The sequence below is a fragment of the Terrapene carolina genome, unplaced genomic scaffold (genome assembly GCF_002925995.2).
Source record: "Terrapene carolina triunguis isolate 2854851 unplaced genomic scaffold, T_m_triunguis-2.0 Scaffold58, whole genome shotgun sequence".
Classification (NCBI taxonomy): Eukaryota; Metazoa; Chordata; order Testudines; family Emydidae; genus Terrapene; species Terrapene triunguis.
This window is the reverse complement of record NW_020664409.1, coordinates 83,504,297-83,520,667: the sequence shown is the minus strand read 5'-3', so window position 1 is coordinate 83,520,667 and position 16,371 is coordinate 83,504,297. Positions and strand designations below refer to the sequence as shown.

The following is a 16,371-nucleotide window of genomic DNA, read 5'->3' as shown; positions in this document are numbered from 1 at the left end:
TCTGAGGAATTGTCACAGATTGAAGTGTCACTAGAGGAGGTTTTGGAATTAATTGATAAACTTAACAGTAATAAGTCACCGGGACCAGATGGCATTCACCCAAGAGTTCTGAAAGATCTCAAATATGAAATTGCGGAACTATTAACTATGGTTTGTAACCTGTCCTTTAAATCAGCTTCTGTACCCAATGACTGGAAGATAGCTAATGTAACGCCAATATTTAAAAAGGGCTCTAGAGGTGTTCCCGGCAATTACAGACCGGGAAGTCTAATGTCAGTACCAGGCAAATTAGTTGAAAGAATAGTAAAGAATAAAATTGTCAGACACATAGAAGAACATAAATTGTAGGGCAAAAGTCAGCATGGTTTCTGTAAAGGGAAATTATGTTTTACTAATCTATTAGAGTCCTCTGAAGGGGTCAACAAACACGTGGACAAGGAGGATCCAGTGGACATAGTATACTTAGATTTCCAGAAAGCCTTTGACAAGGTCCCTCACCAAAGGCTCTTATGTAAATTAAGTTGTTATGGGATAAGAGGGAAGATCCTTTCATTGATTGAGAACTGGTTAAAAGACAGGGAACAAAGGGTAGGAATAAATGGTAAATTTTCAGAATGGAGAGGGGTAACTAGTGGTGTTCCCCAAGGGTCAGTCGTAGCACCAATCCTATTCAGCTTATTTATAAATGATCTGGAGAAAGGGGTAAACAGTGAGGTGGCAAAGTTTGCAGATGATACTAAACTGCTCAAGGTAGTTAAGACCAAAGCAGACGGTGAAGAACTTCAAAAAGATCTCACAAAACTAAGTGATTGGGCAACAAAATTGCAAATGAAATTTAATGTGGATAAATGTAAAATAATGCACATTGGAAAAAATAACCCCTATTTTTACATACAGTATGATGGGGGCTAATTTAGCTTTAACTAATCAGGAAAGAGATCTTGGAGTCATCATGGGTAGTTCTCTGAAGATGTCTACGCAGTGTGCAGGGGCAGTCAAAAAAGCAAACAGGATGTTAGGAATAATTAAAAAAGGGATAGAGAATAAGACGGAGAATATCTTATTGCCCTTATATAAATCCATGGTACGCCCACATTTTGAATACTGCGTACAGATGTGGTCTCATCTCAAAAAAGATATACTGGCATTAGAAAAGGTTCAGAGAAGGGCTACTAAAATGATTAGGGGTTTGGAACAGGTCCCATATGAGTAGAGATTAAAGAGGCCAGGACTTTTCAGCTTGGAAAAGAGGAGACTAAGGGGGGATATGATAGAGGTATATAAAATCATGAGTGGTGTGGAGAAAGTGAATAAGGAAGAGTTATTTACTTGTTCCCATAATATAAGAACGAGGGGCCACCAAATGGAACTAATGGGCAGCCGGTTTAAAACAAATAAAAGGAAGTTCTTCTTCACACAGCGCACAGTCAACATGTGGAACTCCTTTCCTGAGGAGGTTGTGAAGGCTAGGACTATAACAGGGTTTAAAAGAGAACTAGATAAAATCATGGAGGTTAAGTCCATTAATGGCTATTAGCCAGGACCGGTAAGGAAAGGTGTCCCTAGTCTCTGTTTGTCAGAGGGTGGAGATGGATGGCAGGGGAGAGATCCTGTTATGCCAGGTGCCCCAGAGGGAATGAACATTAGCCACTGTCGGTAGACAGGATACTGAGCTGGATGGATTTTTGGTCTGACCCAGTATGGCCATTCTTAGGCTATGTTCTTATGTTTTATGATATATGCTGGTCATATTTAATCTAGCATTTATGTTCTCTTATATATTCACATTTTAAAGTGTTCATTCTTCATATGCCACTTTTTTATTTGGAAAAGCAAAAGAAATGTCTTCTGTAAAGTGTAGTGCCACTCTGGTGCCACTCCTGACCAAAATACCCAGTGCATCAGTGAGTTAAGGAATCTTCCCTTTCTCCTTCAAACACACAATAGTCCAACCAACATTGAAGAAACCCACTCTGAATACGTTCATTCTAGCCAATTACCACCCAGTGTCAAACGTGAGCAAGCTTATTGAAAAGATAGCCAGTCTTAACTACAAGCTCAACTGATTGAAGATAACAGTTTAGACCTGATACAATCTGAATTCTGGCCAAGACATGGAACTGAAACTGTTTTAGGGGCACTGATGGATGATCTCCTCTTATCAGCAGATAGAGGGCAGACATCCGTTCTCATCATCCTGGACCTTCTGCAGCATTTGACACTGATCATGAGATATTGTTTTCTCACCTGAGAGGTGGCAGGGATCCAGGGAAGTGTGCTAAAGTGTTTTAAGTGCTGGAAGGCGTACCCAATGGCTAGTGACTGGAAATTGCACCTCTACCTCTGGACCTTTCAAGGGTCAATTTTCTCTCCAGTCTTTTTCAGTATCTACGTGTAGCCACTAGATGAACTCGGCAGATGACATAGACTCAAGTGCCACAACATACAGCTGAGATACAGCTTTACCTATCCTTCTCCACATACGACTGGACTTGGCAGAATTGGATTTTTTTATTTTTTTCAATTTTTGTTGATCCAAATTTTCACAGTTGCACAAAATTATGGGAGGGATCAGACCATAATTATTTAATGATTGTAGACATTGAGATTCAAAAAGTTAAAGCTTTATAACAATAAAGCAATAATCATCATCAGCATCACATATCAAAATCTACAAAGTGTAAACATCCTTAAATCAAACTAGTAAGTTCTCAAGCTGCACTTTTCTTTCTTTCCCTGTCTAAGTTTCAATTATGGATGGAAATATTTTTTTCATCGGTTTGTGTATGGCAATGAAATTGAAGTTTCCTGACATGTATCGATAAAAATCTAATCCTTCCAAGCCTACATATGACCATGCCACTACTACCAAGATGGATCAGTGCTTGGACAAGATTAGCTCATTGGTGAAGAACAGCTGGTTGAAGCTGAATCCAGGCAAGACAGAGGTTATGGTGGGCAGAAGAAAGCATTTGAAGAGTTTGCAGCCACAATGCAGTCTCCTTTGGTTAAAGGAGACTGACACAATTAGTCAGTTTGGTTTGTAGTTCAGATGTACTCTTGGATTTCTTGCTGACACTAAGCTCTTACATGGCAGCATCCACAAGTAATTTTTTCTATCATCCTCAGTTGACCAAGAGACTCCTTCCCATCCTGGCAGACCTGTCTTTAATCATTCATGCCTATGTCATGTCTTGGCTGGATTTCCTGGGCACAAAGTCTTCAGCATTTAGGAAATTCCAGTTAGTACAGAACGCTGCAGTTGTTCCCTTAGCAACACAGGCAACTGCAAGCTTATCAGACATGTCCTTTCCTCTCTATGCCTGCTTCCCATAGACTTTCAAATCAAGTTCAAGGTCTTAAAAGCGCCTCATGGCTCAGGCCCAGGATATCCAAAAGATCGCCATAAACTCTGGGATGAAAACCATGGTTGAAGGTTTCTGTAGCACAATGGAGCGCTCCAGAAGGGTAAAGCTCGTCTTTGCAGGAGACAGAGCTTTCTTGGGCTGCTTTGAGACTGTAAAATGAACTCACCCGAAAACGGAGGACCATCACAAACCTCACCACTTTCCACTCCAAGTGCAAGGCACATTTCTTTGACCATGTCTTCTCTAACAAATACACAGCAATAGATGTATTTAAAAACAAATCTCCTAAATCTCTACCAAAACATGATGCTCCACTGCACATACTTCTCCCCCTCAAGAAGGGGATGAGAGAACAAACTTGACTTGTAGTCACATTGTTAATGCACTATTGGAAGTTGCTCAAATACTATGATGAGCATTATATAAAAACCTATATTGAGTAGAACGCTACCAAAACTGAGCTTGTAGTTAACAAACACATGGTTGACTCTGCTTGATGTGAGTAGATGAGTTTTAATTTTTTTATATTGGTTATGATGTATATCTGTAATACATATATATACATGTTTTTATACTTGAAGACCAGCATTTTGCTGTCTTAAGAGTGAGAAACTTTCAGAATTCAACTAGAGAGGATCATTTTTGTTATGGTGCCAGGCAGCCTTTATTGGCTGCGGGAGATGGACTAATTGGGTCTACTCAGTTTTTTATTTTGGAGTCTGGACATGGATTTCCTTGTCACGTGTTAACCCAGGTAGTCACCTCTTCATACACCTCACTGCTTTGTTCGGTAGGTAATCATTTGTTAGTCCTACTCCCACTTTGAAGCCCAAATCTCATCTCTGCATACAGCATAACAAAACTGGTTGTGGGCTTCTTACAGAAATGTGTTTCATGTATGGCAGACTCTATAGTTCCGTGGATTGGTCAGCTAAGGGTTTTTTTTATTGTAAGGCTGACCACTTTATTTTATAGTCCAAGGATGATGACTCCAAGTGAATCCCAGTGCTGTTCCTGGACCTGAGAACTACCTACCCGCACCACATTGATTGATAGTATTGCTTAATTATACAGAACAAATTTGAAAACAATTAGTGGGAAATCTGTTTTTCCATATGTTAAACACAAAATAGATGCCTTGCTTAAAAAATTAACTATTATTTACATCTGTTGGGCAGCTGACATTTCCAAAGGATGCAATTACTTTGTTAGTTGTATCTTAAATTTTACTTCCTAAATCATCCTGCAATCATTGTGCCTAATGGTGAACAATGGATTAAATTAATTCAGAATGTGAGTGGGTTAGTTTAAAACGTCTGTTTTTATTTAGTAGAGGAGCTGAATACTAGTGATTTAGTCCCCCATTTTCTCTCCAGGCCCCAACCCCCACTATAAACTTCCTGCAAAAGAAACCTGTTTCAATTAATCTGTGTATTTTAAATATCTTGAATCCTTCATTCTATATCTGGAATTCTGTAAACTGTTTAAATAGAGGGAAAGCCTTCAGTGTAAAATGAACAAATGGAGGTGAGGTTGTAAGATACTTAAATTAGCCAAAATGATCTGAAGACTTGCATCTTGAAGCTGTTTTAGCTAGAGAGATGCACAAGTTAGTTTTTGTTTGAAATACAAAAGATACAGAAAATATAAATTTACGTTTCCTAAGTATTAGGTTACTTACTATAATAACTTTATTAGCACTTGCAACTGTGGGCACTTTTAAAAACGATAACCTAGAACCCACCTTTGTTTCAGTTCTGCTCTTTATTAGAGCAGGGATGGCTGTATAATTGTGAATTAATTCAATTGATCACATCAAGAAAAATACTCCCATTGAATCTCTGGGCACTTTTATTGAGCAAGGTGTATTGTTGTCAGTTTAGTTTCATTTCACCTTTATTCTCTGCAGTTACCATAGAAATATTGGCTCTAGCCATGCATTCAGGAAAGCCATAAAACCGACCTCTTTTGCTAATCTTAATTTTCAAGTTTACGTTTAAAAATATGCTTAGTCTTTCACCATGATCACTCCTTTTACAATGAGCATTTGCAACTGCTGCTGAGGTGTGCCCACTGGGCAGGAATTCTGTGCTTTTGTCTTGAGAAATTATTAAATAAAAAATCAGTTTGAACATATGGTTTTGTTAGCAAATCTTGTTTGCTTGAATTGTATGCATGTTTTAAGAACACTGAATTTAACTTACTATGGTTTCTTGAGACGTTTATTTAGGAGCAGCTTGCAAATTGTTTTCTCTTAAAGGCTGCTGAGCCAGATGCCTGCAAAGTTGTAAACTAGAACACTAACTACAAATTTACATCACATTTGAAAATGCTCAAGGTAAAATGCCTCTGGACAAGGTTAGAAGTGCCATGTGATATAAAGCTTAAAAATGACTTGGACTAGTTAGATGTGTTTGGCAGCCATTCTGCAGTCAGATGCATTTTCTATTATCATACCGCAGTTAATGGAAAATCAAATATAAATGTTGATTTGTAATCATATACATTTCATTTTTGAAATGAAACTTTTTCTGCATGTGCCTCATTAAAGCACACTTTGAAGCTAGTGTTTTAAAGAAAACTTAATTTTTTTTTACATTTAGCAGCAGGCTTCAAAAGAACACATCGTTTTGACCTTTAATTTTTAAATGTGACCTTCAAATATATTTCAACAACAAAAAGACAACATCAGATATATTTTGTAAATGTCTCAAATAAGTAGGGCAAGAACAACATTGAGCATGTAAGTAAAAAAAAAAAAAAAAAAAAAAAAAAAACTTGTTTTGGACCTTTGGCAGGTAGGCCTACTGTAGATAGACAGCACCTGCTCTGAGTAAAGCCAGCTACAGACAGAATGTATCAGTCAGGAGACTCCATTGAAAAGCCTGGACCTTACCTGAGGAATGTAAATATTAAGGTGTCATTAAGATACTGGAAAATCTCTCAAAGCTTGTCTTAAAATATTTTTTTACTCTTTGTCGTGTACTGTTTAAAAATTGGAAAACATACAATATTATGTGCCGCTTAAACCACTTCTTTTGACTATTGTTGATACCAGCACTTAGAGCAGGGTAGGGCTGGGAATTGACAAATTTAAAAAGGTTTTTGTTTCAGTATTTTTGCAAAATCCATCTATTGTATGAATTGCAAAATGCAAATTATAGTTTAAGTACTATGCATATGGGAGCTATAGAAAAACCTAAGATAGTTAGCACACATGTTAAGAGCACTGGTCTGTTAAAAGAGCGGTGTCAAATTGTAGTAGATAAGGTCTGAAGTGTGTTTTTGTTTTTTATTTTTATGCACAAATATCCTGATTTCACTGAAGTGTGGTTGTTTGCTTGCTCTATTACAGTGGTTCCCAAACTTCAACAACCTGGGAACCCCTTTCACTAAAATGTCAGGTCTCGCGAACCCCCTCCTAAAAATGAATATTTCCAGGGATTTTCTCCTTTACCGGAGTATAAATTATAAAAGCAGTGATCTTGGAAATATAAAATTTGTTGTTATGACATGCTTATTGCACAGTATTTATTATTATTATTTATCATTACAGTATTTTTATTACATTATGAAAACGGCAACACTCTTCCAAGTTACCACTTTTGTAGCTTGTATCAATGTGAATCAGCCTGTTATAAGACAAGGCTCCTATGTTTCATCAAGGAGTATCAGATGTGAAACAACATGAAGGTATTTAAGAAGCCAACTCAAAGAGTTCCTACTACACAAGCATTCAGGTCTTGAGCAGTCCAGGCAAACAACGCATGTTACAACAAAGCTTAAACTTGTTCTTCATAATAATTTTAAAAACAATACTAGCTGCCTATTTCATTTTAAAAACAGCAAAAAATATCCACCTCCCTTTCCATTTCTTATAAGGAGTCTTGAAGTTTCAATCTCCTCAGTGTGATAGATCTGCTTGCTTTGATCTGCTTAGCTCTTGGAAGTCCAGCGGCTCCGGGCTGTGCTGCCCAGGGTCCCTAGGGACAGCTCTGTCCGCCATTAGGGAATTTTTTCCCGAGAACCCCCTGTAACATTTTGCGAACCCCCAGGGGTTCACGAACCCCAGTTTGGGAACCACTGCTCTATTAGGACAGGTACTGAGATTCCAAAAGAAATAGTAATTCCAAGACTAGAAGAGACCTTATAAGGAAACTTGTATTGCAATAAGTACACACAGTTTGCTTGCCATATAGATCTTGATTCAGGAAAAGACTTCAGCATGTGCTTAAAGTTAAGTGCTTTCCTGAATCAGGGCCTTATGCAGTACAATCTTTTTAATTGTTTGCTATTAGATCTTTGCTAAAAAGTGGTGAAAATGGTGGTGCCATTTTTAATAGTTATTTCCAGTCTGCAGAATATGAGCTATAGTGAGGTTTTATTGCTAAATGTCACTAACTTTTAAACTATGCTACAGTACATCCATCCAGGTACTTACAAAAATAAAGTTCTTTGTGATGCATTATCCTTGACATTTTATTCAAGTTATTTGCTAACTTGAAATATTTGGTAATCTGCATTGCAGATACCTAGTCAGTGTGAATTGATGATCTGTTCCACAGCAGAAACTTTTTAAAATAAAAATGAATTATCTTACTGTGGCCCAAAGTAAGTTACTTAATAAACTGCATATTTTACCCTCTTAAGTTTTGTAAACACATCATGTCAAAAGTGAATGCCATCATCATGTTTGTCTTTTTCTTTTGTGCTTAAGTTAATATGTTTAGTGTGAGTTCTATTAACTGTCTTGCATAAAAAGTTACTGACTACTCTTTTAGCAATTAAAAGATGAATTGCTTGCAACAGGAAGTGGTAAAACAACCAGGAGGGGCCCTGTTCTATAATTTTGCTACCATTTGCTTTTAGGTCAGAAGCGTCAGGTAAAAGCACCAGACATTAGCCAAGTCTGGAAACTGATAGAAGCATGAGATTTATAAGCCTTCAAAATGAGTCAAGCTCCAGCAGGAAATGCAGGGAGTTTATTGGAAAGCCACAGGAAACACCAGCTGCAGGAATTATGGCTGGTCAAAACAGCGCCTGTTCCATTAAATAAAATGAGACGCATCCCCACTTGCGTTTTTCCTTGAAGAATGAGAAATTGCAAGAAATCTGGGCATAAAGTGTATCATCCTCAACAGGGTGATGTAATTGTCACAAATCTATATCAGAAACCCTCTGAAGTTCAGGAACAAGTGTCATGACACAGCACATCAAAGTGAACTGCCAGCTGTGTGGTGCTTTATTGCTAATTGAGTTAATGTGAAACACTTCCCTGAACCAATTATCTAAACTGTATTTAAATCCAGCCAGCCTTCAAGAAAAGGAAAAGCAGCTCAGATGGTCTCTTTATAGTGTTAGTTGCCGTTTTATGTTGTGGTGAGATTACTTAGGCGCCTAATCTTATTTAATACCTTTGGTTTCTGGAATATATAGTCATGATACAATAAAATTTTGTAACTGTTCATCAACATTGAACCTTTTCCATTTTTGAAATGACATGTGGATGACTAAGCGTGTGAAATGTAAAATCAGATTTGAAATAGTATATTAAATTATTTATTACAGCATGTATCATTCTTGGCTTCTAAAGTGTCAAACTTAAGGGCTTTCAACTTACAGTGAATGTGATGGCAGTAATCGTAGCATGTCAGTAAGTGTTGAGTTGGTTGTATGGGGCAGTCTGCTATACATTTTTCCTGTGTATTTATTTCTATTCCTACAACTGAGTACAGTTGACTGTGTCCTGAATGGTATGAGTGAGGGAACCATAAAGCAAGGGAGTGTTAGCCCTGCGTGTGCCTTAATCAGTTAAAAATCATCATTTTATTTCTTTGAGGAGGCAGGGTTGGTGGTAGGTATTTCTGTATTTTTGTTGAACTTACTGTTTAGATTATTTTTGCATCGCACACACTCTGTCATATGCAATATTTGATTGCTGTCAATCAGAAACCTCACAAGCCAATCAAGATTTTCAAATTGTTCAGGTTCACACTCTTGGCTACTATATGTTGATTAGCTCCTGAAGAAGAGGTCCTCTTCATTAAGAACGTGGCTATAATTTGGTGGTTAGTTTTGCATACTATGAGCCATCTTCTCAGGTGTGTTTGGATGATTCTATGGGACAGAGTTGCCGCAAACAACTCTGTAACAGGTTGCTTATATGCCATAGACCTGCTGTAGCTCCTACACTACCCCTTCCCCTGCAACTGGCATAACGATGTGGTCAGAGCATCCCTAGTCTATAGCAATCCCCAGCTGCTAAGAAGGCTCTTTGGGGCCATAGGCAGCTGGTGCAAATTCAGCCTTTGATCTGCTCTAACTTTTGTGCCATTGAGAGGAAGATGCATGGCTAAAAGTTTAAAAAAAAAAAAAAAAATCTGTTCTAGCATTTCTTAGTTCTACACAATAATATATTCCACACTATTTCATAAATTGGATCCAGTTGGTGTGCACATAAAAACCTTAGATAATTCAGTTTCATGCCAGAATGCTGAAAATTAATTATCTAGAGACAGACATGTAAAATAGTATAGTTTAATTCATAGCACTGTGCTTGCGTCTGGTTGAGTATACGCCTGCTTAGATTTTGTGTAATTGCTTGTGCGTACTGTAGAAAGTTACGACTACACTCTTATTTCAAAACCTGTGGTATATGAAATAATTTCAAAGTCAAATGAAAACATGCTTCCCAAACACACACAATTTAGCGCATGATAAATGTTTTAGCTAATTTGCAACTTCTTGTTGTTACTGAAATTGTCAGCTTACCTGATCACTGTTAAGTGACCCACGGTGCTTGACATGACAGGTATTACACTGTAACATGAGAGGTGATAATTATTTCTGTCTTTTGAGAGCAGTCTGTTTTTTTTCCTTTCATCAGTATGCTGGCAGATAAACTAAATATGACCCCTGAAGAAGCTGAACGATGGATTGTCAATCTAATTCGAAATGCAAGATTGGATGCCAAGTTAGATTCAAAATTGGTAAGTTTTGTACTTGATTGTGTTAGAAGAGTCCAGCTTGATTTGTTTGATCCTAATTTTCTTTCATACTAGTTGCTGGCAGTATTTGTAATACTAATATACCTTTACATATTTTTTATTCTATTGATTCTGAAGTATGGTGTTCTTCCTTTACCCCATTTTGGCACTGCACAGATAGCTGTTGTAACAGGTATAAAGGTCATTAATACTAGTTTGAGAGCAGGAGTTAAGCCTGTCTGTCATGGTATGGTTAAAGTTACATAGTCTCAGTTGTAAATCATACATTTTTTTTTTTGTAATCTTAGATACAAGCCACTGTGAGTATAATCTTGTTTAATCCTTTATAGTTACCTGGACTATGAGTGAAATTTTAAAATAGTTGGTCAAGTGAAATGAGGTCCTGCACTTAATGGCATTTCTCTGTTTGTTGTAATGTGATAATTTGTGTAAAACATATCTGATCAGTTCCAGAATTTGATATCAATGGGTATCAATCCCTTTTGATTTTTTGGTAAAAGCAGGAAAAGTGGATTTCCACTAAACTCAGGCTGATTGGCTGATTTGCCTTTGATGTCACAATCCCACTAAGAAGCTTCTGGATGCTGAGTGACTTTGAAAATCTGGCCCTTATTTGGGTGCCTAAATGGGAGCTGAGGTCTTTTGATAATCTGGTCACAATTATGATGGGTACTGAGGATTTGAAAAGCTGGCCCAGAGCTCTTTTGCCTACCTCCTTATTCCCTTCTATTTTGGCGACTCCTTGCAAACGCTCCTCTCCATGGGAGGGGCACTCTCTCCATTTCTCCCTCCCCCACATACATCTGAAATAGAGGGGGATGGGTGAGAGTGGGACAAAAGAGCTTGTGGGTAGAATGAAATGGTGTAAGTAGTACCTGATGTGTGCGATGAACTTGGCCTACATAAGCAGTGAATTGTACAACTCTCTAGTGTAAGTATACAAGAACAAAAAAAATGATTTAGACAATTGTATTAAACCTGCTTTGGATCTGAGAAATACTCTCCACTTGAACATGTGTGCGTTGGGGCAGAGTTAATTGTGTACAACCTTAATTTTGGCATTTCTTATCACTTTTGAGTGGTTAAATGTTTTTGCATATTTGGTAAATTAAAGTATGATTCCTCATGAGCTGTTTTTTTTTCGATTTAATTTCTAGGGCCATGTAGTTATGGGTAACAATGCGGTCTCACCCTACCAACAAGTGATAGAAAAGACCAAAAGCCTGTCTTTCCGGAGTCAGATGCTGGCTATGAACACTGAGAAAAAATTGAACCAGAGCAGTAGGGCTGAGGTAAGTGCCAGTTACATGTGTCTGTATTTCCATATCCTCATTTAACTTGGAGAGAAGACTACAGACTTTTGTTATTGCTACTAAACGCACACTGTATAATCTTTGCTTCTCACTCCCTCAGGCACATTTTTAACTGCTCTGTGGCACTGGAATTAAATTGAAAAGAATTTATTTTGTTGCCCTGAGTTTACAAGTGGGCAATAGTTCCTGCTTTCTTTCATCTCTTATATCCCTACTTTATTCTTCTAGCTCTTCCTTTCACCCCTCACATAGTTCCATATCCCTCTTTCCATTCTCTGTTTTGGTTCTCGTCCTCATTTAACAATGCCCTCTTGTACTTTATAGGGGAATAGGCAATTCATTAAATTGATTCCTGATGTGGCATTACAGAAGCATCTATCTCACATGAAAAAGGGTGGATTTATGCTAACCTAAATATATTTATACACTGAGTTAGCAAGGTCATCCTGGTTGTGTGATATTATTTGCTACCATACTGGAGATGCCAGTTCTTTAGTAACTCCTGCTTTTGCTTGGTGGACACTTTAGTCGTTCAAGGTATGTCTACACTACAATTAAAAACCCACGGCTGGCCCATGCTAGCTGACTCGGGCTCAGGCTAGAGGTCTGCTTATTTGCAATATAGAAGTCCAGGCTGTGGTTGGAGCCCGTGCTCTAGGACCTTGCAAGGTGAGAGGGTCAAGTCTGCTGTTGTGGGCCAGAGGTGTCAGACTGCAGTGTGTAGACATACCCTAAATTGTTATGGTTGGAATACAAACCTCCCTTAATCTGTGGGCAGCCATGCACCTGAAGAAAAAATGAGACTGACGTTAAAACGTGGAAATTGAATGGTTGTGTAAAATTCTAGGACTCAGTCTGAGTCAGTTTAATTAAGGACTAGAGGTATTATTGATAGGCTTAACTATCTTGACACTTTCTTGACCTCCCAAGCATAGGCACCGCCTCCATAGGTGCTCCAGCCCACAGAAAAAAATTAGCGGGTGCCTAACATCCACCGGCAGCCAGCTTTCTTCCCATTCCCCCCTCCCGCCCACACACACGCACCCCTCTCCTGCCAGTGGCCCGGCCGATCAACTCCTCTCTCTCCCTCCCAGCGCCTCCCACCCACTGCAGTCAGCTGGCGGGTGTGGGGCCTGGGGCTGAGTGGGGGTTAGAATCATAGAATATCAGGGTTGGAAGGGACCTCAGAAGGTCATCTAGTCCAACCCCCTGCTCAAAGAAGGACCAATCCCCAACTAAATTGTCCCAGCCAGGGCTTTGTCAAGCCTGACCTTAAAAACCTCTAAGGAAGGAGATTCCACCACCTACCTAGGTAACCCATTCCAATGCTTCACCACCCTCCTAGTGAAAAAGTTTTTCTAATATCTAACCTAAACGCCCCCCCACTGCAACTTGAGACCATTACTCCTTGTTCTGTCATCTGGTACCACTGAGAACATTCTAGATCCATCCTCTTTGGAACCCCCTTTCAGGTAGTTGAAAGCAGCTATCAAATCTCCCCCCTCATTCTTCTCTTCTGCAGACTAAATAATCCCGGTTCCTCAGACTCTCCTCATAAGTCATGTGTCCCCCTAATGATTTTTATTGCCCTCTGCTGGACTGTTTCCAATTTTTCCACATCCTTCTTGTAGTGTGGGGCCCAAAACTGGACACAGTACTCCAGATGAGGCTTCACCAATGTTGAATATAGGGCAATGATCATGTCCCTCGATCTGCTGGCAATGCCCCTACTTACACAGCCCAAAATGCCATTAGCCTTCTTGGCAACAAGGGCACACTGTTGACTTATATCCAGCTTCTCATCCACTGTAACCCGTAGGTCTTTTTCTGCAGAACTGCTGCCTAGCCATTCGGTCCCTAGTCTGTAGCAGTGCATGGGATTCTTCCGTCCTAAGTGCAGGACTCTGTACTTGGCCTTGTTGAACCTCATCAGATTTCTTTTGGCCCAATCCTCTAATTTGTCTAGATCCCTCTGTATCCTATCTCTACTCTCCAGCGTATCTACCACTCCTCCCAGTTTAGTGTCTTCTGCAAACTTGCTGAGGGTGCACTCCACACCATCCTCTAGATCATTAATGAAGATATTGAACAAAACCGGCCCCAGGACCAACCCTTGGGGCATTCCACTTGATACCGGCTGCCAACTAGACATGGAGCCATTGATCACTACCCGTTGAGCCCAGTGATCTAGCCAGCTTTCTGTCCACCTTATAGTACATTTATCCAGCCCATACTTCTTTAACTTGCCGGCAAAAATACTGTGGGAGACCGTATCAAAAGCTTTGCTAAAGTCAAGGAATAACACGTCCACTGCTTTCTCCTCATCCACAGAGCCAGTTATCTTGTCATAGAAGGCAATTTGGTTAGTCAGGCATGACTTGCCCTTGATGAATCCATGCTGACTGTTCCTGATTACTTTCCTCTCCTCTAAGTGCTTCAGAATTGATTCCTTGAGGACCTGCTCCATGATTTTTCCAGGGACTGAGGTGAGGCTGAATGGCCTGGTGTTCCCCAGATCCTCCTCCTTCCCTTTTTCAAAGATGCACTACATTAGCCTTTTTCCAGTCATCCGGGACCTCCCCCGATTGCCAGGAGTTTTCAAAAATAAGGGCCAATGGCTCCGCAATCACATCCGCCAACTCCTTTAGCACTGTCAGATGCAGCACATCCGGTCCCATGGACTTGTGCTCGTCCAGCTTTTCTAAATAGTCCTGAACCACTTCTTTCTCCACAGAACGCTGGTCACCTCTTCCCCATGCTGTGCTGCACAGTGCAGCAGTCTGGGAGCTGACCATGTTCGTGAAGATAGAGGCAAAAAAAGCATTGAGTACATTAGCTTTTTCCACATCCTCTGTCACTAGGTTGCCTCCCTCGTTCAGTAAGGGGCCCACACTTTCCATGACTTCCTTCTTGTTGCTAACATACCTGAAGAAACCCTTCCTGTTACTCTTAACATATCTTGCTAGCTGCAACTCCAAGTGTGATTTGGCCTTCCTGATCTCACTCCTGCATGCCTAAGCAATATTTTTATACTCCTCCCTGGTCATTTGTCCAAGCTTCCACTTCTTGTAAACTTCTTTCTTGCGTTTAAGGTCAGCAAGGATTTCACTGTTAAGCCAAGCTGGTCGCCTGCCATATTTACTATTCTTTCTACACGTTGGGATGGTTTGTTCCTGCAACCGCAATAAGGATTCTTTAAAATACAGACAGCTCTCCTGGACTCCTTTCCCCCTCATGTTGTTCTCCCAGGGGATCCTGCCCATCTGTTCCCTGAGGGAGTCAAAGTCTGCTTTTCTGAAGTCCAGGGTCCGTATTCTGCTGCTCTCCTTTCTTCCTTGTCAGGATCCTGAACTTGACCATCTCATGGTCACTGCCTCCCAGGTTCCCATCCACTTTTGCTTCCCCTACTAATTCTTCCCGGTTTGTGAGCAACAGGTCAAGAAGAGCTCTGCCCCTAGTTGGTTCCTCCAGCACTTGCACCAGGAAATTGTCCCCTACACTTTACAAAAACTTCCTTGAGCACCCCCGGGGAAAGGAGGAAGCCAGTGTCTATGCTCCCAAGCCTCTTATGTTGAAGGAAGAGAGAAAAGCAGAAGACTAGATGAGGTCCACCAGGGATCGTGCTATATTGATTTTAATTTACTTGGGACATTCTTACATGATATGGTTATGTTCTGGAGAAAACCCATAGATAAACAGATTTTTCCAAAATTCCTACTAAAGCTAAAAAAATACAAAATATTAAAATTTTAATTGGCATTTGTCACTAAGGCTGAAAATATACTGAAGGGACCATTCTGACAAACTAAGGTAGATTTGTTTAATACTGTAGAAAATCGTGTAAAAGGTTAAGTAATACAATTTTGTAAATAGTGCCAAATTATTTGTTACTTTGAGACACTTCAGGACAGTTCCGAAATACTTTCTGTTTCCTGCCTTTCTGAACCAAGGAAAAATCTTTGGCAATGTAACTGTGTTAATAGAACAAGAATGTCACAACAGGTTTACTTTAACTTTAAAAATATTGTATGGAGAAGTGAATCACTATTAAACACTGTGGTGCTGATAAACGTTTAAGCAGTTCATTTATCCATGTATTATGACTTGACTAATTATTAAACTGATTCCTGGTGGGTGGTATTTACAGAAGCAACCATCTAACTTTATGAATAGGTTATTTTAAAAAGTTATTACAAATAACAATATAGTATATGCTGTTAACATTTCAGTGGCTCATGTAAACAAACGGCTTCCTCTTTTCCTGCTGATCCTTAATTTTTTGTTTTATATATTTTTAGGCACCTAACTGGGCTACTCAAGACTCCGGCTTCTACTGAAACAGTTCTGAGGGGGGGGAATATCAAATTTTCATTTGAGAGGAGAAGATAAATATATTATGTACCTTTTCTCAAAGAGCTAATTCTGGGAATTTGCAATACATAATGAGCTGAATAAAATTGGGTTCTTTTAACTGTCTTTGTAGCTTTATAATTTGAGTAGTTACATGTTTAAAAAATTTGCTACAATATAGTTCAATTTTTCCAGTTTTTTAAATTAAAATTTAAATGTTGACTACCTTTTTACAATAGGCTGCAAGTTCCACTTGGGATAAGATCAAATATATTTTTGCATCCATCTCTGTTTGGAAACATGGAAATTCTATTTCTAGCTATTTATTTCTTT

General features: G+C 39.2%; 1 protein-coding gene across 1 annotated transcript in view; it reads left to right on the top strand.

Moving 5' to 3' along the window:
• The window catches only part of EIF3E (eukaryotic translation initiation factor 3 subunit E), a 62,323-nt gene extending 46,159 nt beyond the window's left edge, over positions 1–16,164 (top strand). Inside the window, exons 11-13 of the mRNA XM_024194488.3 lie at positions 10,255–10,357; positions 11,533–11,667; positions 15,987–16,164. Of these exons, the coding sequence (XP_024050256.1) occupies positions 10,255–10,357; positions 11,533–11,667; positions 15,987–16,025 (277 nt within the window). The 3' untranslated portion in view covers positions 16,026–16,164. The remainder of the gene's footprint in view (positions 1–10,254; positions 10,358–11,532; positions 11,668–15,986) is intronic.
• The last annotated feature ends 207 nt before the right edge of the window (positions 16,165–16,371 follow it).